Source organism: Mauremys mutica, chromosome 8 (assembly GCF_020497125.1).
Source record: "Mauremys mutica isolate MM-2020 ecotype Southern chromosome 8, ASM2049712v1, whole genome shotgun sequence".
NCBI classification, from domain to species: Eukaryota; Metazoa; Chordata; order Testudines; family Geoemydidae; genus Mauremys; species Mauremys mutica.
In genome coordinates this window covers 57,432,331-57,454,979 of record NC_059079.1, presented here as the reverse complement: position 1 = coordinate 57,454,979, position 22,649 = coordinate 57,432,331, and the positions used below count along the sequence as shown (strand labels likewise).

The 22,649-nt window shown below is 44.7% G+C and overlaps 1 protein-coding gene across 1 annotated transcript in view; it reads right to left on the bottom strand.

The window, feature by feature from the left end:
• Positions 1 to 22,649, bottom strand: part of ACBD6 (acyl-CoA binding domain containing 6) — a 157,556-nt gene that overhangs the window by 5,353 nt on the left and 129,554 nt on the right. The window contains exon 7 of the mRNA XM_045026959.1: positions 687 to 717. Coding sequence (XP_044882894.1) covers positions 687 to 717 — 31 coding nt within the window. The remainder of the gene's footprint in view (positions 1 to 686; positions 718 to 22,649) is intronic.

Here is a 22,649-nt window from a genome sequence, read left to right as displayed (position 1 = left end):
CCACATGGCTTGTCCGGGATAGGACAGCCAGTGCTCTTTGATATAATTCCTCCAACACATTACTGCTAGCAGGTCCAACAGCCACATTTCTGGCAACAGAGATTCGCGGATATGCTACCCAGTATCCTGCATCCAGAACAGGACCGCAAAGGGCTTTATACAGAAAGTGAACCACTAACCAAAAGGAAAAGGAAGGCTTCACAGTGAGATTTAAGGAAGGGAACTGAATCAGCGAGTGCAATGGAGGAAGAGCGTCCCAAACATGGGAAGATGGAGCAGCCCAAGTGAAAGAAGCCCTGTTAACCATGCAGAGTGGAGAAGACACAGATGGAGCCAAGATTGGAGAGAGAAGGTGAAGGTGGGGTCCAGACAGATGTTAGACGACAGTAAAGGTGAGAGAGGATGGGGCTTCCCTCAGTGTAGTTCACAGTGTTGCTACCAGGCCAACATCAGCAGATTAATATGATGAGATTCCAAAGGTCACTTGTTACAACATCTGCACACCACTTTCCCACACTTTCCACTGGAATCTGCTGTTGGAGTTACCGGCCTGGTTAATCCAGCTCCAGTTTCTGGACAGCTCCCTGCTTCTACTTCTTCTGAAATATGCTTTACACATTATACTATTTATTTAAACAGAAAACTCATGCAGTTAATAGGCAAATGTAAATCCAAAGCCAGCTTACCATAATGCAGTGCTGTCTGGCCTTCGTCATCCTGAAAAACAAAGAAACCTGGTTTTAGAGGCAAATGCCGGGTCTAGGGGTATAAATAAGTAAATAACTAACCAGTCAGAGCAATTTATTAAATTAACTAGACAACTAGCACATGGCCCCATGAACATAAGAACGGCCAGACTGGGTCAGAGCCAAGGTCTATCCAGCCCAGCATCCTGTCTGCCAACAGTTGCCAATGTCAGGTGGCTCAGAGGGAGTGAACCTAGCAGGCAATGATCAAGTGATCTCTCTCCTGCCATCCATCACCACCCTCTGAGAAACAGAGGCTAGGGACACCATTCCTTACCCATCCTGGCTAATAGCCATTAATGGACTTAACCTCCATGAATTTATCTAGTTCTCTTTTAAACCCTGTTATAGTCCCAGCCTTCACAGCCTCCTCAGGCAAGGAGTTCCACAGGTTGACTGTGCGCTGCGTGAAGAAGAACTTCCTTTTATTTGTTTTAAACCTGCTGCCCATTCATTTCATTTGGTGACCCCTAGTTCTTATATTATAGGAACAAATATATAACTTTTCCTTATTCACTTTCTCATCACTCATGATTTTATATACCTCTATCATATCCCCCCCCATCTCCTCTTTTCCAAACTGAAAAGTCCTAGCCTCTTTAATCTCTCCTCATATGGGACCCATTCCAAACCCCTAATCATTTTAGTTGCCCTTCTCTGAACCTTTTCTAATGCCAGTATATATTTTTTGAGATGAGGAGACCACATCTGTACACAATATACAAGATGTGGGCGTACCATGGATTTATATAAGGGCAATAAGATATTCTCCTTCTTATTCTCTATCCCTTTTTTAATGATTCCTAACATCCTGTTTGCTTTTTTGACTGCCACTGCGTGGACGTCTTCAGAGAACTATCCACAGTGACTCCAAGATCTCTTTCCTGATTAGCTGTAGCTAAATTAGTCCCCATCATATTATAGTATCAGAGGGGTAGCCGTGTTAGTCTGGATCTGTAAAAGCAGCAAAGAGTCCTGTGGCACCTTATAGACTAACAGACGTATTGGAGCATGAGCTTTCGTGGATGAATACCCACTTCGTCGGATGCATGTGCATCGTATTATATGTATAGTTGGGGTTATTTTTTCCAAATGTGCATTACTTTACATTTATCCACATTAAATTTAATTTGCCATTTTGTTGCTAACCAGCAGTCAGAATTCTACTGAATCTTCTGCCTTTCATGGGCTCAGCACACAGTGAACACACGCAGCAACTCATCAGAACGTCTAGTTACATCACAACATCAGCGTAACTCAGTTCAGAGCACTGACATGTCTAGCTCAGAAAAATCAATGATTCTAGCACCACAGCCAAATGCGGGGTCCCTGGCCAGTCCTGCGACTGCAATGCAACACTGGAAGGAGGCTGAGTGCATTGCCAAAGGTGCTCTCCAAGCAAGATCTCTGACAGCTGTTCAGGTGACGGCAAAGCTCCCAGGCAGCTTTTCAAAATTATTAGAGGAATAACCTCAATGTCAAAGCCAATATTTCTTCTCTCAATAAAACAGGCTCTAACAGCCAATACTGCATATATGCTACTGCTTTAGTGCAAAATGGATGCAGTCTTAGCCTCAGAATTCCTGCTGGCAATTAAGGGTAATATTTTCAAAATAGACTAGGTGACTGACTATGCTCCTAGGTGACTTAGGAGCCTTTCACTTTTGAAAATTTCCCCCTAAATCATTACTATATGAAGAGCTTTGATAGATGTGTATTATTAACACTAAATACAAATTCTTGTGCAGTTTTCAGAAGATAGTGCAAAACCGTCCCCCACCCAGCTGATCAAATAAGTACAGAAAAACATTACATCAGTCAAATTGTATTGGGCTCCGCTGAGTCCTGTGCTGTGCTCTGCTGTGCTGGTTCACGAGTGCGAAGGGGAAGAGCCTCACAGAGAGCCTCTTCTCCTTGTGCAAAATTCCATCATAGCGTGTGTATCTCAGCATTGTTAGAAGCACGTTCAGCTAATGGATCGGCCTGCGCAGCATGCCTCCAGGGAACACAGTCGGCAAGTTCAGAGGCACGTACAGGTCTCAAAGCCGAAAAGCACAAATGCTGTCACCAGAAGCCAGTGCTTGCCAGTAGATGGTGGGGTGTGCATGTTGCAGCTGCTAGAAAGAGCAGCAGCAAGCACCCTGCAGGGTGCTTGTGTCAGATGAACCAGTTGCATCTCTGCTTCCCATTGAGTTATTAGCCACAGCAGGATCTGGCTCTGTGCAACGTTCTCCTTTACCCCCGTTTATCTGCAGAATTTTAATAATAATTTTGTCACCTTTTAATGACCATCTTCTTTGTTATTATACTACAAGCTCTGCAGCCTGTCCTGCCCTCTGAAGAGAAAAGAACTGAAAAATAAGCCGAAAACACAAAAGTGGCTGTTTGGAGATTTGTGGTTTCTGAGCATTTATTAACAGACCAGAGATTGCTCCATATGTAACATTTTTCAACCTAGGAGATTAGGAGCAACTGTGTTTTAGGAGATTCTGCATTCAAGTTGGAACAGAACAAGTATTTCTGTCTCAGCCCAGGTCCACACCTAAACTTAGGTCTACCTAGCTAGGTTGCTCAGGGATGTGAAAAATTCACACACACCCTGAGAGATATATAGCTATCTTGGCCTAAATCCTGGTGTATACACTGCTAAACTGATGGAAGAATTCTTCCCTCAACCTAGCTATCACCTTGTGAGGGGGTAGATTTACGACTATGGAGAAAACCTGTTGCTCTAGTAAGCATCTACACTACAAGTAGTACAATGGTGTAGTTGCAGATATGCGGCTGTAGTGCTTCTAGTGTAGATGTACCCCCAGTAACAATAATACAGCAGCATAAGCATGGAAAAGGCCTTGTCCCTTTTCCTCTGAGTTGCTGTAGCGAGTGCAAACTTAAGAACATAAGAACGGCCACACTGGGTCAGACCAAAGGTCCATCTATCCCAGTATCCTGTTCAACAGTGGCCAATGCCAGGTGCCCCAGAGGGAATGAACAGAACAGGTAATCATCAAGTGATTGATCCCTTGTTGCCCATTCCCAGCTTCTGGCAAACAGAGGCTAGGGACACCATCCCTGCCCTCCCCTGGCTAATACCTAATCATGGACCCATCCTCCATGAATTTATCTAGTTCTTTTTGAACCCTGTTATAGTTCTGGACTTCACAACATCCTCTGGCAAGGAGTTCCACAGGTTGACTGTGCGTTGTGTGAAGAAATACTTCCTTTTGTTTGTTTTAAACCTGCTGCCTATTAATTTCATTTGAGGAACCCTAGTTTTTGAGTTATGAGAAGGAGTAAATTACACTTCCTTATTTACTATCTCCACACCAGTCATGAATTTACAGACCTCTATTATATCCCCCCCTTAGTTGTCTCTTTTCCAAGCTGAAAGTCACAGTCTTACTAATCTCGCCTCATATAGCAGCCGTTCCATACCCCTAATAATTTTTGTTGCCCTTTTCTGAACCTTTTCCAATTTCAATATATCTTTTTTGAGATGGGGCAACCATATCTGCACACAGTATTCAAGATGTGGGCATACCCTGGATTTATATAGAGGAAATATGATATATTCTGTTTTACTATCCATCCTTTTCTTAATGATTCCCAACATGGTTAAATTTTTGAGTGCCACTGCACACTGAGTAGCTATTTGGCTAGGATATGTAAATTGAAACCTATAGTAGACACCACAAACAAAATAACAGAGGTAATTAAGGACGACATTCATTGACTATTCAACACTAAAGCCTGGTCTACACTTCAGAGTTAGGTCGATTCAAGTCAACGTACGTCGACTTACCTCTCTAAGTGTCTACACTGCCATGTTCCTTCCATTGATGTAAGTCGCCCACTACTCTGACTTAATAACTCCACCTTCACGAGAGGCATAGTGCTTAAGTCAATATAGTTAGGTCCATGCAGTGTCAGTGTATACTCTGCAGTGTATAGTGCTTATACTGACTATTGCTGCCTTTCAGAAGCCATCCCACAGTGCCCACACTGGCAGTTCCATTGGAGCAAGCGCTCCTGATGAGGATGTGCACAGCCGACACAAGAAGCGTACTGTGGACATGTTAAACCAATTCAATTACTGTGTTGGCTGTACGTTGACGTAACTTAGGTCAACTTAATTTTGTAGTGCAGACAAGCCCTAACAAGACAACAGATCAGATTCAGAGCCACAAAGAGGTTCTCAAGCACACGTTTGCTTTGGAAACTACAAAGACTGCACTGACTTCAGCAAGATATTGGAAATAACTGGAGATGAAGAGGCGGGCACAGTACAAATGAATTATTGGAAAGGCAGAGCTTAATATATACAGTGTGTGTGTGTTTTGGGGGAGGGGATGTGGGTTATGCTAACCAAATGAAAAGAGGTGAATTGAAGACTTAGGCATTCTGGAAGAATTCCCTTCAGATATAGTACAAATAAGCTCAACAACCTCAAAACTACTTACTGCAGTGGTCAGCCACCCATTGAGTGCGATACTGGTCAATCCTGGAGCCTCTGCCAGTCGATCACGATCTCTGGGTCACTAAAAGGTGGGCGACACAGCAGGGCTCAGGCAGGCTACCTGCCTGCCATGGCCCCGTGTTACTCCTGGAAGCAGCTGACTGCTGGCACGTCTCTGCAGCCCTGTGCCCTGCCCCCACTCCCAGCATCATTTCCACAGCTCCCACTGGCCGAAACGGGGGAGGGGGTGGTGCTTGTGGGCACGGGCAGCGCATGGAGAGCCGCTACCCCTCTCCTCCCCAGGGGCTGCAGAGATGTGCCAGCAGCCAGACGCTTCCGGGAGCATTGTGGGGCCATGGCAGGCCGGCAGCCTGTCTGAGCCCCGCTGTGCTGCCGGCTGGGAGCAGTCTGTGGTAGGCGCCTCCTGCACCTCCACCCTCTGCCCCAGACCAGAGCCCCCTCCTGCACCCAAAGTCCCTCCCAGAGCCCTCACCCCATCCCGCACTCCAAAACCCCTTGCCCCTGCCCAGAGCCTGCACCCCAACCCCCTGCCTCATCCCGGTGAAAGTGAGCGAGGGTGGGGGGAATGGAGTGAGCGGGGCGGGGCCTCGGGGAAGGGGTGGGGCAGATCCCAGGTTGATCTTAAATTCAAAAAGTGATCTTGTGCGCAAAAAGGTTGGAGACCACTGACTTACAGTATATGTCACATGGTAACAGAAATTCTATATACTTTTGTTCTTATTCCAGAGATCTGCATAAAATGTTGTTCCATGAGACTCTCACCAAAGCTGGGTTCTAAAGACACTTGTTTGGAATTTATTATTCCCAGAACTGAGTTTAAATCCCAGCCTCAGAGAGGCTTTTCTTTAATTAAAATGTTATTTTTAAAAGAACTTTTAATTCATTGTTCTAGAAACAGAATCTATTATTTACACTGTGGTTTTTCCCGAATCTGAATGCTAGCCAAATGCTATTCCAGGTTAGAGTTTTTAGATTTTCGCCTTATGACTTATTTTCCCCATGATAATTTTTAATCCAGTGAAACTGAAAAAGCCTAAGCTATGGTTGCTCATTAAGGGCCTTGAAATTCCCTGACTGCTCCCAATCTCTCTTTGATTTGTTTTCTTGTGGCACCATGGCTAATGAAACTTGTGTGTCCAGCTGCTATGTGCTGGAGAGACATTGTGCTTGACTTAAGATACGGCAATTCTGATCCTTCAAGTTAAGGTGCGCTCCCACCTGAAAACTAATTACAGATAGTGCCATGGACATACGTATCACAGTTCTAGTCGGGGAAATAACATGATATGATTATCATCTAATATTATTAGCCTTCCTGAAACACTCATTGTTTTACAATGAATCAAGACGTACAGAGGCATTCTTAAAATTAACCCTAGCCGGTCTTTTTAATGCAGCGATCTACACATTTTCCAGGAGCATGGGCTGCATCTCAACCTGCTGAAATATGTGTAAGCACAAAAAACCACTAAGTAATTACAATGCAACACAAATGTTACTTTTACTGCACAATGGCCCAGACTGTCCCTTGTCATAGTGCCCAAATGGGCAACGGAGGCTGGCAATGACGAACTGCCAAAGAGATGAGAGGAGATTGCACCAGACAGTGCAGCAGGTTCTACCTACTATGCTTCCTGGGACTCTGGGAGGAAGGGTGACCACTGAGCTGCAATGTCTCTTCTGGCATGGTGGGGTCCACTCTGCCCTCTATTTCTTGCTGAGGTTAAATGCCACAAACTAGTCCGGAGAGCTTTACATTCGCCAGCAATTTGATAATCCTCTTTGTGAGCTCCGCTAGTAAGTTATAAACACATCTGCAGTTATAATTCACTTGGATATTATTTGTCATAAGTTTTCAGGTGAAAGGACTATAAAAGCTCTGCAATGGCTGCCACTATAACCAGCTGTACAGGACCACAGCTGTTTCTGTGTGATCCTGACAGGAGGCCGCTGGGTCAGCACCATGGGAGATTTGCAATCCTAGTTTGAAATCTGTAACAAGGAATACATACAACCAAATGGAAATGAATGCTGTGGAGGAGTAAGTGAAAGATTTTACTAATCTGCTTTGCAACTAGACTCAGTTCATTTTTCTCCATTTAAATTGATTTTTATTTTTATTTGTTTGTTCCATTTCAAGTGACCAAGCCAGAGGAGGGATGTTTATCATTGTTATTTATATCCCGCTCCCTCTGCTTTAGTTTAAAGGATTGCCTAAATGTAATTTATATGGAATTGTAACTATGCACAAGACTGAGAGTCTATTGATAAATGCTGAAACTGGTAATTTGCTAGAAATTTATGTCGATACCACATGATCCCAAACTGTGGTCCACAGAAATCTGGTTGGTCACATACCACCAGTTCCCCCCCAATTTTCTGTCTCCTAATCCACATTAAAAGAAGCTAAAATATATTAATTTCCTAATATTTGCTTTCCATGTAAGCAGCTGTGATCTTCTACCTGTATATCATTGTGTAAGATTTTGAATAGAGTCACATGAAAGTCAAAGGTTGAAAAAAAGAAAAGAAAAAAAGAGAAGTCAACAGAACCAAATAAGTGACATTATACAAAAGGAAGAAAAGTCCAACTCAAAGCACTAATATTTAGCTTTCTACACAGCTTGCACTATATGTTTCAAAGTGGCATCCTAATGAATCTCTCCCACAGCCTCTGGTGAATGATATCCCCACTTTACAGACGAAGGAAATGAGAAACAGAGGTTTAGTGACTGGACCCAAGTGAATCAGTGGCAGAGCCAGTACAGGAAGATGGAAAGAAGAAAAAACAGGAAAAAATACAGAAAACAAATAAATGAAAGACAAATATGCAGCAAAATGTCTGAGAAAGTCAGTGAATCCAGAACTAACCCCACTTCCTCACACACAAATGATGGAAAACATTATGTTCCATTCTAAGCTTTCACCTGCACAACATATCGTCATTTCTCAGACTCAGAATTTGTGCAGCACATTTTACATCCTTTTGTTACACTTGGCCATGGTAGGTAGACAGCTACGGCTGCATGGACTTGAAGGGAGATGAAAACATTTCTTCCTAGTAAAACTATGTATTATAACAATAGATCATGTTATCTATGTGGTACCTATTAGCCAAAGCATTCTAAGTGTCTCACAAAACTACAATGCAGTTAAGACTAGATTTAAAACATGAAAATTTGCCAAACTCTTTAGCAAATAAGGTCTGGAAGAGCCTATTTCTATGGCTTTTCTCAAAGCAGAAGAAAGGTCATTCCAGAGGTCTGGGGCTGCTGGTGCGAAAACACAGGCAGCATCTGTTGTACCCATACATGCCCTGGAGCCAAATGCCCTTTCCCTCCAACCTAGTAGAGCAAGGACTTGATTTTGCAAGGTGTTAAACATCCCATATGAAGTCTATGGGAAGTGAAGGCAGATGCTCAGTGTCTCACAGGAAGCACGTGGCTCCTTACAGGATTCAGGCCACAGAACAGTACCCAGGATATCAATAGGCTGGTAAATATGTGGGACCCCTAGTGTTTAGATAGAACATGGTTCCTGAACACAAACTTCTATACTGAAAATCTTACACTGTCTCCAACCTCTAAGTCAAACATCACTGATTCTTTTTCTAGGCAGTCACAAAATTAATAATAGTATATTGACCTTTAAACAATCAGAGGGCAATTTAGTACATTTCCAGTATGAAGCTACAGAATAAGCAGCTACCTTCATTTTATAGAAAGTTAAACCCTAGGAGTCTTGACTCTAGCTGGGGACAAGGGGGGTGGGGAGAGCCTGAAGCCAGTCACTTGCACAGAAATACTCTGGATTATTTAAGTGACATAAAAAAGCACCCATCCTGCAAACTAGCATATGATGCAAATTCACATCACAGCACAGAGGAATTAGATTTGAAAAATGTGTGCTCGTTCTCTGGCACCACAAGGAATCCCTAAATCAGGGGTCGGCAACCTTTTAGAAGTGGTGTGCCAAATCTTCATTTATTCACTCTAATTTAAGGTTTCGCATGCCAGTAATACATTTTAACATTTTTAGAAGGTCTCTTTCTCTAAATCTATAATATATAACTAAACTATTGTTGTATGTAAAGTAAATAAGGTTTTTTAAATGTTTAAGAAGCTTAATTTAAAATTAAATTAAAATGCAGAGCCCCCTGGACCGGTGGCCAGGACCCGGGCGATGTGAGTGCCACTGAAAATCAGCTCGCGTGCCGCCTTTGACACACATGCCATAGGTTGCCTACCCCAAAGTAAATGAGGAGATTGACCAGGGGAAGGAAGTTGCCTTTGTATATTATGACTACTGGTTAAAAAAATATACATATACTGTAATACAGACGCTTGTAAGTGCTTACTTTTTGGGAACTACTGGGTTACACTGGAATTGGCCGTTCCACAGTGAGCTAACATGACTCTTAAAAAACAAAAAAACAAACAAAAAAACAAACCCAAAAACCCCTCAAAGGTTCACATAAATAAACAACACACAGACAAACTCCAGTAATTTCATAGTGTTCAGTGTCTTCAACAGATGTCACCCAGGAAAATCCAACTACCAGTGAGCATCTTATTGGATAACAGGATTGTGTTGTGCTCATGAGTAATTTAAGAAAAAAAAAATTCAAGACAAGATGATGTTTAAAGTGCAGATGGGCCAACTGGCTTATCAAGTAAGTGGCACCTACAACTACTGCATATCAATTTGGAATTGCATGAATATTTGTACCCCATGCTTATCTTGGGGAATTTTTGTAACAATATTTACTGTAAAAACTACAGCTGTCAAACGATTAAAAATAATTGTAATTAATCGCGAGATTAAAAAAATAGTCACGATAAATCGGAGTTTTAATTGCACTGTTAAACAATAATAGAATACTAATTTAAATTTATTACAAATATTGTTGATGTTTTTCTACATTTTCAAATATACTGATTTCAATTACAACACAGAATACAAATGCACTGTGCTCACTTTATATACTTATTTTTTATTACAAATATTTGCACTGTAAAAATAAAATTGTATTTTTCAATTCACCTCATACAAGTACTGTATTGCAATCTCTATCATGAAAGTGCAATTTACAAATGTAGAATTATTTTTATTTTTTACATAACTACACTCAAAAACAAAGTAAAACTTTAGTGCCTACAAGTTGAAGCATGCAGGGCATATGAATGTTCAGTGTATCTGGCACATAAATAACCTGTCATGCCAGCTGCAGCAGTGCCATGCAAATGCCTGTTCTCACTTTCACGTGACATTGTAAATAAGGAGCGTGTGGCATTATCTCCTGTAAATATAAACAAACTTGTTTGTTTAAACAATTGGCTAAACAAGAAGTAGGACTGAGTGGACTATTGATATTCTATTATTGTTTAACAGTGCGATTAAAACTGTGATTAATCGCAACTATGTTTTTAATCTAGTTAATTTGTTTTGTGTTAATTGTTCGTATTAACTGTGATTAATTGAAGCCCCAGTCCAAAAACACACACACAAGTTTCTGAAGGTGCACGTTGGCTGATTCAAGTAGCTTGCGGCTCAGCCCCTGCAAAGCTCTGAAGGTGCATATGGACTCCTGGGGACTGCTGGATACTTTATAAAACACAGTGGCTGACCTTGCTGATCTCACAACGCAAGAAGGATGTGGAACCTTCACATCAGCATTTACTGACTTTTCAATGCTCAACCCTAACAGTCTCATAGTACAGGTTTTTTAATGGAGTTATATAAACATGATCTTTCTTCAGAGACCTGCAGTATTATTATTTTTCAGCTATACTGTGGTAAGCTCTAAAACACAGCGGGTGCATTCCATATGAAGGAGGAGGCACAGTCACTGCCCTGAGGCAAACACAGTCTAATGGCATGGCTACACTTGCAGATGTAGAGCGCTGTAAGTTAAACCAGCCCTCGGACAGCGCAGTAGGGAAAGTGCCGCAGTGTGTCCACACTGTCAGCTGCCAGCGCACTGGTGTGACCACATCTGCATCACTTGCAGCAGCATTGGGAGCAGTGCATTATGGGCAGCTATCCCACAGAGCATCTCTTCCCATTCTGGCACTGTGGCCTGTGGGAAGGGGGTGTGGGGCATTCTAGGTCCTGTCCTAAAGCCCTGTGATGCATCGCTTCGCATCCCAGTGATCCCTGTGCTTCTGTCCATATTTGGCGCCATCTTTCAACGTTTTTTGTACTGTGCGCTCTGTCTTCCCTTTCCGTCTGCAGGAATGGATCCCGAAGTGCTGAAGAATATGTGATGGGTCTCACCAGCACATCATTTTTGGCAGACGAGTTACTCCTTAAGCTACAAACTGACAGTGACAAGTCCGACAACGATATTGACTCGCGTAATGCATATGACATGAGATTGCTTGTGGCATTCACGGACATGCTCACCACCATGGAACGTCGCTTTTGGGCTCAGGAAACAAGCACTGAGTGGTGGGATCATATCGTCATGCAAGTCTGGGATGACGATCAGTGGCTGCAGAACTTTTGGATGAGAAAAGCCACTTTCATGGGACTGTGTGATGAGTTCTCCCCCACCCTGAAGCATAAGGACACGAGATTGAGAGCTGCCCTGCCAGTGGAGAAGCGGGTGGCTATTGCAATCTGGAAGCTGGTAACTCCAGACAGCTACCGATCGGTGGCTAACCAGTTTGGAGTGGGAAAGTCGACCATTGGAATGGTGTTGATGCAAGTTTGCAGGGCCATTAATCGCATCCCGCTCAGAAGAACTGTGACTCTGGGTAATGTGCATGACATTGTGGCTAGCTTTGCACATATGGGTTTCCCTAACTGCGGAGGGGTGATAGATGGGATGCATATTCCAATTCTGGCACCAGTTCACCTAGCCTCCGAGTACGTTAATCTGAAGGGGTATTTCTCTATGGTTCTCCAGGTGCTTGTGGATCACCGTGGGCGTTTCATTTACATTAAAGCAGACTGGCCCGGAAAGGTGCATGACACACGCAACTTTCGGAACACTGGCCTGTTCAGGAAGCTGCAAGCAGGGACTTTTTTCCCAGACCAGAAGATCACCGTAGGGGAAGTCGAAATGCCCATTGTGATCCTTGGAGACCCCACTTACTCTTTAATGCTCATGAAAGCCTACACAGGAAGCCTTGACAGCAGCAAGGAGCAGTTCAACAACAGGTTGAGTCAGTGCAGAATGATTGTGGAGTGTGCTTTTGGCTGTTTAAAGGGCCGCTGGCGCTCTCTGTATGGGAAGCTGGACCTGGCTGATGACAGCATCCCCGCGGTTGTATCCGCATGCTGTACCCTCTATAACATTTGTGAAGGGAAGAGTGAAAGATTCACTCAGGCATGGAACTCGGAGGTTCAACACCTGGCGGCTGAATGTGAACAGCCAGAGAGCAGGGCTATTAGAGGGGCCCAGCGTGGGGCTGCAAGGATTAGGGATGCCTTGAGGCTGAAAAACACCAGTAACGTTTGGTGTCCTGCACGGGAGTGAAGTGCAGTGGTTCCAATGTGAGTAGAAATCTGTGCTTGCTACACTGACTTGCAGTGCCTGTTGCTTTCCTGGGCTAAAGAATCTTTTACTTAATGCAATACTAAAGAATGTTTTCAAAGCCAAAAAAGCCATTTATTTAAAATAACATTCATTTATTGAAAAGAAACACAATGCTTGGGAAACAGAAAGGGCAAGGGAGTGGGGTGGGGAACGGTTTAATCACAGATTTGCGTTATGTGCTGTTCTCATACTCAGCCTCCTGTCTGGAGTGCTGCGCAATGAGTGCTGCACTTCAGGATGGCTATACTGCATGGTGATGGGGGTTAAGTGCAGTGGGTAAGGGTCATAGTTTGCAGGACTGGGTGGTGAAGCTACAGGTGTTGGAGGCAGCTGGTGGTGATAAGAACCCGGATGTTGGGAAAGTGGGTTGGAGGTGACATGGGGGCGCAAGGGAAAGTGTTTTGGGACAAGGGCTGTGCGGGGAGGGAGGGGGCAGGCGTGGTAGCGCTCCGCCTGCATGGATACGAGCGCCTGGTACAAGTCTACTTGGCGCTCCGTGCTTTGGTGCCAGCGCTCTGCATTCTGCTGGCGGAACCGCCTTTCACTCTCCCTCCACACCTGCACCTTTTGATTTTCATGAAGGGACTTCTGCAATACTTCATGCAGCATGTCTTCTTTGCTTCTATGTGGCTTCTTCCTAATTCTTTGGAGTCTATCGGCCGGTGATAACACGGACGGCTGAGATCTCAAGGTTGCATCTGTAAAGGCAAAATACAACACTTAATAGAGGCGGCATTGTTCACACCAGACAAAGCAATGATTCACCTGTACTTAAAGACATGCACAGTCTACACAATAGCAGAATTTGCCCATCCCAAAGCGAGCGCACATAACACACAGGAGCCCCAAAGTGGTGAGTAAGCACAGGGTCAAGGTGGACTGACTGTTTCACTGCCGTACTGTCCTCCGAGGTTCTGTGCCTTGGGGAGAGCCAAAAGCTGCAGGGGGCCCCTATACTGAACATTGTCCCCACATTTTCCACAGGAGTTCGTCCTGGAAGATATCTCACTGCTGAGGGTGGCCTGGGAAGCAAGGGAGGGTCTTCTACTACAATGCGGTTTCCGCCCTGGCCCATATGCAGCTTGCCTGTGTGCAGCAATGATCCCCCCGCCCATCAAAGCACAGTGGCGCGGACATGTTAGCCTTACTGGGACAAGGAGCACAGTAGCGCTCCCAAGGAACCTGCGCAAGCGCATTGCACAGCTTCTGGATGAGGCCTTTGAAGAGATCACTGAGGCCGATTACTGCGATGTGAGAGAGCACATCAATGCCCTATTCCGCATCTAGGCATGCATGCAGCCCTAGCCCTCCTCACCCCAAGAGCCTGCACCGAATAACTTCCTTCCCAAAATAAAAGCCGCTTACCAGGCACGTCCTCTGGTCTTTGTCTTTCCCCAAGCACCGGCTGCTGCAACTGGCTACCTTCCTCCTGGCTTGAGAACAGCTCCTGGCTGCATGCATCTAGGGATGCTGGGGTGACATCCTCCTCCTCAGCACCCTCGCTCCTGCTTTCCTTCTCCTCCTTCTGCCTTGTTGAACTGGGCTCTGAAGTGTCCATGGTGGTTCTCGGAGTGAAGGTGGGGTCACCTCCAGTATTGTGTCCAGCTCTTTGTAGAAACAGCAGGTTGCGGGGGCAGCACCGGAGCGGTGGTTTGCCTCCTTCACTTTAACCTTGCACTGCAGTGCATCCTGGTCATGGCCCCTTTCCATCATATCCCTTGATATTTGCCCGAAGGTATCGTAATTCCTACGGCTGGAGCGCAGCTGGGACTGGACAGCTTCCTCCCCCCAAACACTGATGAGGTCCAGCCATTGCTCCATACTGGGGATCGCCTGGCGTGTGGTGGCATGGTCACCTGGAAAGATGCACTGAGAGCATCCCATGCCTTGCTGAGCAAACAGGAGGGGGATTTTCAAAATTCCCAGAGAATTTAAAGGGCGAGTCTGACAGTTGGTCACCTGAGGGCAGTAGAGTTCAAAGTGATGACCAGAGTGGCTAGAACAGGCATTGTGGGACACTTCTGGAGGCCGATCAGAGCGCATTAACACACCAGGGCATCCACACTGGCACTGAGGTGCTCCAGCCAGGGCGCACCAAGCATTATGCCTCTCGCGGAGGTGGATTACCAGGAGCGCTCCAGCTGCGGAGTCAGAGCGCTCTATGTGCCTTGCCAGTGTGGACGCATCGTGAGTTAGAGTGCACTGGGCTGCTTTAATGTGCTCTAACTTGCAAGTGTAGCCATGCCCCAAAACCAGTCTCTCTATAGATTCAATTTGTTTGATCTGATCAGAATTAGTAAATAGTCCTCCTGGATGTATGGGAATGAAAGGTTCCGTACAGATTCCCCCTTTGAATTTCAACACCTATGTTCATACTGCAGTTAGAGATGAGTATGAGCTGCAAAACTTGGAACTAGATCTCCATTAACCCAGAGTTTGGAGGAAGAGGAAAGAAGGCATGAGTTCAGATGTGGGGTTTTGACTTGGGCACACCCTTAATTGTTGCGTTATTCATGTGCATGGATATATAATGTCTGTATATAGGCTCACAAGCACTCACACAGAATGCAAATGTTCCACTCTTCTTGCTCCCTTTCTAACCAATGGGCACTGCCCACTTCTGAGGGCTACACACACAGCATGAGACATACTTGCCAGCTCTTCCCATTTAAGTGGGACAAGCTCTTTTTAAATTTTATGTTACAGTATCATTTTCTCAACTCTGTCCCCACAGACAGAGCTTCCCTTTTTCCATTCATTTCTATGGACTCAAAAGGTGCATCCATTTATAGATTTCAAATGTTGGCAGGGACTGCACAAGATAAGAGCGTTTCAAGACCACTGGGGATTGGCTGGTGAAAAGATAAATATTTACACTACATCTTTAGAAGGTTTGTGTATAAAATGGGCTAGAATAAGAAGGAATCTAAATGAGAAATGGCACTTGTGAGCCACAAGTATAGATCTTTGCAAACACCTGGCACAGAACTACTCAAGCCAGGAAAGTGAAAAATAGCAAGGAAAATATTTTCCCTACCTTTAAAAAATGTTTTTCTTGTTACTTATTTCCACGTTAGGACTAAGCATCCCAACAATTTACTTTCATCTCATATTTCATTTTCGCCCAATGAAATTCTTATCTCCTAAATGGATGAGGCAACAAAACGTATCAGAATTGACATGCAAACATACACCAACAAGCAAAAAAAAAAAAAAAAAAAATCAGACTAATGCAATCAATGTGAACTCCATGGGCTACATTTTCAACTAGTCTTAACACAGTCTTTATTTTTGTGCTTCTCTTTGCACACCGTGCTTGCAAAAGTGGACATGCATCCTGTTGGTACAAGCAAAACCCACATTTGTCCAGTCAAATCTGGTAGCTGAGTGACTATGGATGCAAATGTGGGCATGTAAAAATGGAGGCTGAGGTTGAATGTTTGGTACCATGATTTTTATATTCCTCTTAAATGGAATACATGTGTACGTTACACACTATACAAAGCAGAAGACTTTCCCCTTTTATTTTTAAACGTATGCTTACAAAAAAAATTCTTAACAAGTGGACACATGCCCATACCACAAAACCACCATGTTACTCAGTGGAAAGGCTAAGGGCCTTGGAGACCAATGGAACGATCCTCTCGCCTCTGGAGATGGTCCCCTGGTTGGGGTAGAGCAGGAGAAGTTGCCTGGACTATCCTTGTTTTGTGGATGACTGGGGAATTTCTCAGTCTCATGAGTACTATCAATCCAGCACCTTTCACACCATGCTGCTTTGGTGCAAGACTCTTGACTTTACGCAGCATGGTATTCTTCACTTAAGGATGCCTGTAATCCCAAATATTGCTGACTCTAGGACAATGAAGCAGAACTTCAGCTGTGTTTCATCTATTTTTGATTTAACTGAAGCAAAATAAAATTGTGACTACTCAGTTTTACCCGCTGCTTTAGACTGATTAAGCTCTGTATTACCCTGATTAAGTCAATATTTGTGATCACTGTATAAATGTTAATGATTATTACTAAATTGCACTGAAGTATGTTGTTGGGAGACTGCATTACTGCTGTCCTCTGGGATCTGCATGATGATAGCTGGGGTATTTTATGAGGCTCTCACACTGAGCAGAAGTGTAATAGTAGAGGCACCAGTGCGGGTAAGAAAGGCCTGACAGAGGCCGAGTCAAAACTCTGAACTCCCTATCAGTTTGTAACTCCCCTCCCAACCAGTTTTTTGGGTGTAGGTTAAAGATAAACCAGATTAACTAGGGCAGGATCACATATGCTGGGGTGACCAAACTTACTGGCAGCCGCATATGACCATCTTAAGAAGTTTGAGAGTTGGGGCGCACCTGCCAGTTCTCAGGGCTTCAGCCCTGTGGCGAGGGGGGTCTCAGGGCCTCAGCCACACAGGGGCACCTGCTGGGGCTTTAGCCCTGCTCCTGCTAAAGCCCTGAGACGTCCCTCCCCACTGGGCAGAGAGGCAACGCGCAGGGGGGGCATGTGGGGTCATGGGACCCCCAGATTTTTGCCAGGGTTTGCTGGCCCTGCTCAGTCACATTGTACCACCGGGCCCCCTCCTTGCATGGCAGCTGCCAGAGCTGGCAAGTTGGGAGCTGCAGTGGTGGGGGGAGGCAGCAGCAAACAGCTGGAAGCTACAGGGAGAGCCGCTGCTTTTGCTGCTGCCTCTCCCCACAGAGCTGCAGCTCCCAGCTGTTTGCCACTGCCTCTCCACCTGGAGCTAACACCTGGGAGCTGCAGGAAGAGGCCTGGGATGTGTGTGACTCAAGCTGTTGATGGGGCCTTAACCTTTAAATTGTGCCTCCCACTCTCAGCAGGCACCAATTGTTTGTGGCAGAAGCCACTAGCCCCACCACCCTATGCAGGGCAAAAGCCCTGAGCTCCCCGCTCCTGGTCTGGTAGGCGGGGGGAGGGAGGGGGCGTAGGTGGGAGGGGAAGGAGGGAGAGAGAGTGTGTGTGTGGGGGGGGGAGGACGCTCCACAAGCCGCACTTTAACTGTAAAAGAGCCGCATGTGGCTCGTGAGCTGCAGTTTGGCCACCCCTGACATATGCCATAAGACTGGTTAGCAATTAAATCTTTCAGCTACCTGGTATCTGGACAGACCAAGTAGGAGCTGCACAGGTAATTTAGACCTGCACAGAGAAGCAACTAGTATATTTGTAATGGTATGGACCCTTACAGCAGAGCTCACTACTGAAAAGAAAACTGGATTACCTTTTGTATGTTTTAAAACTGTAATGTGAGAGAAAGAAATATTGAAACCCTTTAACTGCCAGCCTGAGAGCTGGAGTTCCTTCATTCTGGGGACCACTGTTCTTATAGTGTTCTCTTAGCCACATATTGCTGCCTATCTAGGTGGGGGTTTTGTGCATCTAGTTTTCAGAGCAGCTTTGACAGTTCTGAGAGAATGCAATGCCCAGTATCCTCCACTTGCTTCCTCTTGAAGCCCCATGGGGTTGATGCACGCAAACTTCACTGGCCTGAGAAGCTGAAGCCTCAGGGTTATCCTAACCCAACCCCCAGATTTTCAGTCTAGCTGATAAAATACTTACCATGATACCTGAATTCTCATGTGCCATTTCAACTGCACAGCATTCATCATTACTACTCAATACAAGCTGTTGTGCAGTGTTTCTCTGCATGGATGAACCGTGACTATGTTCCACCTCAGAGGTGGCTGCATTTATTTGAAGGATGAAGTGATTTTCTGAATGTATACAGTAGTTTGTGAAGCATCTCTGAAGCCTTCTGGGCATGGTTTAAAGGTACTATATTATCATATCTTCCATTTATAATGCTTGTATTTTCAAACTCATTTGCACTGATTATCCAGAATGCATTTAGGCATTTAGGAAAGAGGCAGAATACGATGACCCTGTGTAGCAGGGTGGACCCGGCTCCTGCCCGGAGGGGCTTGAAATGCTGCCTGCCAGGGCTTGAGAGGGGTGGCTCTGGAAGCTGGGCCGAGTAAGGAAGTGGCCACAGCTGGGGCCACGCCCCAAACTGAAGCCCTGGGGCTTATAAGAGGGCAGGGAAGCCAGAGCCCAGACAGTCTCTCTCTCTCTCTGCCTTCAGAGAGGGATGGGCCTGGCTGCTTAGCTTGAGGATAGGTACCTGAGTGAAGCAGGGCTGGGGGACAGGCTGAGGGGCTAGGGAAGCTCCAGCCTGGAAAGCCCCAGGCTGCGGCCTAGTAAAGGGCAAAGAGGTACTGGGGGTTGCAAGGGACAACCCAGGGGTAGGACAAAGCAGCAGGTCCAAACCCCTTTTGCCTGTGATGAGTGGGCTGATACCGCAGTCTGCCCCAGGGTGTGGGGCTAGACCATGACTGTCAGTGGCCACTACTGAGGCAAAGTGGGGATAGTAGGGTGGGGGTTCCCCTGGGAGGGGGAGACCCAATTATAGTTAAAGGGGCACCGGGTCCTGGGAGGGACACGGGGCTGATAGGAAAAAGGGGGATCACCGGCCTGCAGAGGGCGCCCCGGGCTGAAAGAGAGCTAATTCCCCGGAAAAACCAGCAGGAGGCGCCGCGGCGGTGAGTAGCCCGTTACACCCTGTAAAGCTGCTATTTGGTTTAACTGGGAAATTGCTTTCATGAGCATTTTTCTGCTTTGTGTTACCTATGGAACCATGCATCATCATAGCTCATGCCATTTCAATGGTCCGCAGGCAAAGCATGTTGGTGTGATATAAAAGCAACCTGGGAGGCCTTGTGTCCTTAACCATTCAGAGAAAAAGAATTCTAGATGTATTTGGAAAGGCACCAGTGTCATATAGCTCATCAACAGTCTCACAAGGCTGCAGAAGATACCAAGCCTGTGCAGAACTGTATAAGGACAATTACTGAGGAATAATATCCAAATTACACTGAGCAAACTAAACAAGAGTCTCTCTTGCCTTTGAAGAAACACATTAATGAACAGAAAGATTCAGATATCACTTCTCAGGGAAATTCCTTCCCCTCGCCCAGCGTAAAGTTAGTGGCTCCCTATTGCATTCGCCTATTGCTTATCGCTTTAGTATGGATGAGGCAAATACCTGGTTATTTAAGGAGCAGGATAAATGGGCTGAGACAGCTTTCCCCATCCCCAATTCACCAGGGAATGCTGGAGAATTCCACCTGACACTGGGACAGCCTTGTGCTCTTAAACAATCTACCGTCTGATCCGATTGTTCCCCAGTGGGGGAGGCAGGCTGCAGCTCACTCGAGAGTCATTGATTGGATTAACAGCCTAATTCCCAACAGATGAATAGAATACTGATGTCTTGTCAGCCCAAATCATAGAAGGAAAACACAATCTGCTTCTACAGCTTGGAAATTTAACCCTTTGTTTCCCCAGCAGTGTGAGTCTGAATTCAGAGCCCTGCAGTTTCAATTCAAGATCATAGCCATTTGAGTGGCAACATATATTAATATATGGCAGGGTAGGCAAACTATGGCACACGTGCCGAAGGCGGCACGCGAGCTGATTTTCAGTGGCACTCACGCTGCCCAGCTCCTGGTCACAGATCCAGGGGGCTCTGCATTTTAATTTCATTTTAAATGAAGTTTCTTAAACATTTTAAAAACCTTATTTACTTTACATACAACAATAGTTTAGTTATATATTATAGACTTATAGAAAGAGACCTTCTAAAAAAACATTAGAATATATTACTGGCACGCGAAACCTTAAATTAGAGTGAATAAATGAAGATTCGGCACACCACTTCTGAAAGGTTGCCGACTCCTGATATATGGGCATAATTTGACTAATCATCCACTTGCTACTAGATGGTTCCTTTCCATCTTCCTTAAAACTGGTTTTCCATTAAAGCTCATTTTTAAAAAAAATGACAGCCTGGAAAGATACTTGTATTGAGATCTTGATTTTTCTATTTTATTGCACCCTGGGAAAGGAAATACTAAATGTAGCCCAAGAAGTTGGTGAAAAATCATTATCTTTATAGTTATTATTCTGAGGTATACAGATATCACTATGTGTCTTTTAAGAACACCGTTTTATCGGAATGATAGAATCTGGCCAGTGAGAAGCATCAGACTATATATTTGCATTCTCCTTCTTCTCTTTGTCTGCTTGCTCCTGGCCAGGATCAGGATAGGGGAGGAAGGCAGGTCCTGTGGAATATGACTGGGATCCAGGAGACCTGAATTCAATGCATAGCTCTGCCACAGACTTTCTGTGTGGCCTTGGACAAATCACTCACACTCAGAGTCTTGGTGCACCATCTCTACAATGGAGATATTGAGGCCTTTTTACTTCACAGGGAAATTGCGACTAGAAATTAGTATTTGCGAAGAGCTCAAATACTACAGTGATGGGGGCCGCGGCCCTACAAAGAATCTCCAAGAGCAGAATTTACTCGTGGAATCCTAAATGAGATTTTTATTTATTTGCTCAAGGGTCAGCTAGGGGCAAGAACAAACCCCAAATGTCAGGTCTTAAGAGATGCATCAAAGAGACTTTATTCCTAGAGTAGGAAGAACCACTAAGTACTAATTGAAAAAAGAGACAGTTTTTACAAGTGTCCTCTATTTTTGTGTTTAAAAATCAGGGAGACAGACATTTAGGTACTATTAACTGACGTTGCAAAAAAGGGGATGCAAAACTGGTGACCAGGTTGGAACCTATTTAAAAATGTGGTCTATAGAGTTTGTTTGATCCACATGTGAATGTGAATGACTTATACAGAGATTCTTCCTATCCTGTTTGGCTCTGCTCACTGGAGACTAGCTAGACCACATTTAACTCTGCGGACTGAAAGCTGTTATTGTCAATTTGTTTGGGATAGCTCATATGCATAGAGGATTAGGCTACTCCAGTTCACCAATAACCCCTACCCCCAACCCCTTACCCTCTTAAAAATAAACTGTCCCAGGTCTAGCTAAGAAACCACACAGGGTAGGCCAGGAAGCTAGATTCCCATCTAACACCCTTCTCTTTCCCTTTGAACAGCACCTGGAGCCAACAGAAGAGTTCTAGATTTCAGTGTTTTACAACAACATTTACATGTTTTATATGCACACTATCTGTACAGAAGATCTGCAATGAGATGGCACAAAAACCTCAGGCCAGCCACCATGCCAATATATCAAATATAAAGGCATCCACATATTGAGAGACAGTCCTTCAGAGAGAAACAAGGAGTTCAATGCTTAGAATAAAGGGGATGGGGGGAAGCAATAGTCTGGATTAATGAAAGAGCCGGCTTGCCCAGCACCAGAAAGCACTTAATGAATGATATGACACCAATCAAATGATTCAATTAATGCAGTGTTAATATCAGTGTTGCAAAGTCAGTCAGATTATTAGCACTTTTTTTTTTTATCATTTGAAGCCATGTTGTTTCATTTTTATCACCAGATGTGAATTACAGAATGGCAATACATAAACAAAATCAAACCTTAAGGATGATTTTTTATTTTAAAAAACCAACCCAGACCCTGTCTTGTAACGCAGTTGCATTATACATTTGTGAAACCAGGTTAAGGATGGTTACTCAGACAGTTGTGCCCTGGAGCTAGCAGACTGCAGGTTTTATAAATACATACAGAAATAATTAAAATCTAAGGGGTTTAGAAGGGTTAATCTCCTTTAAATAATCTCTGCCACAAAGCCTGTAAAGTCACCACTGGCACAGCGCCCATATCGGACCGGCTGTCGGATATCAGGGCAGCATGTGGGGAATGGAGCGGAGAGATTAACTGAAACCACAGCCACGCTGGCCTATCAAACATACATTATTCTCCTCAATATGGCCCCCTCTGCTCACTACCAAGAGGTTGAAAATGGACTGAAAGCCCAGCCGGACAATATCCAATACCAACTAGCAAGCCAACATTCCACTTATTGTAGCTGATTA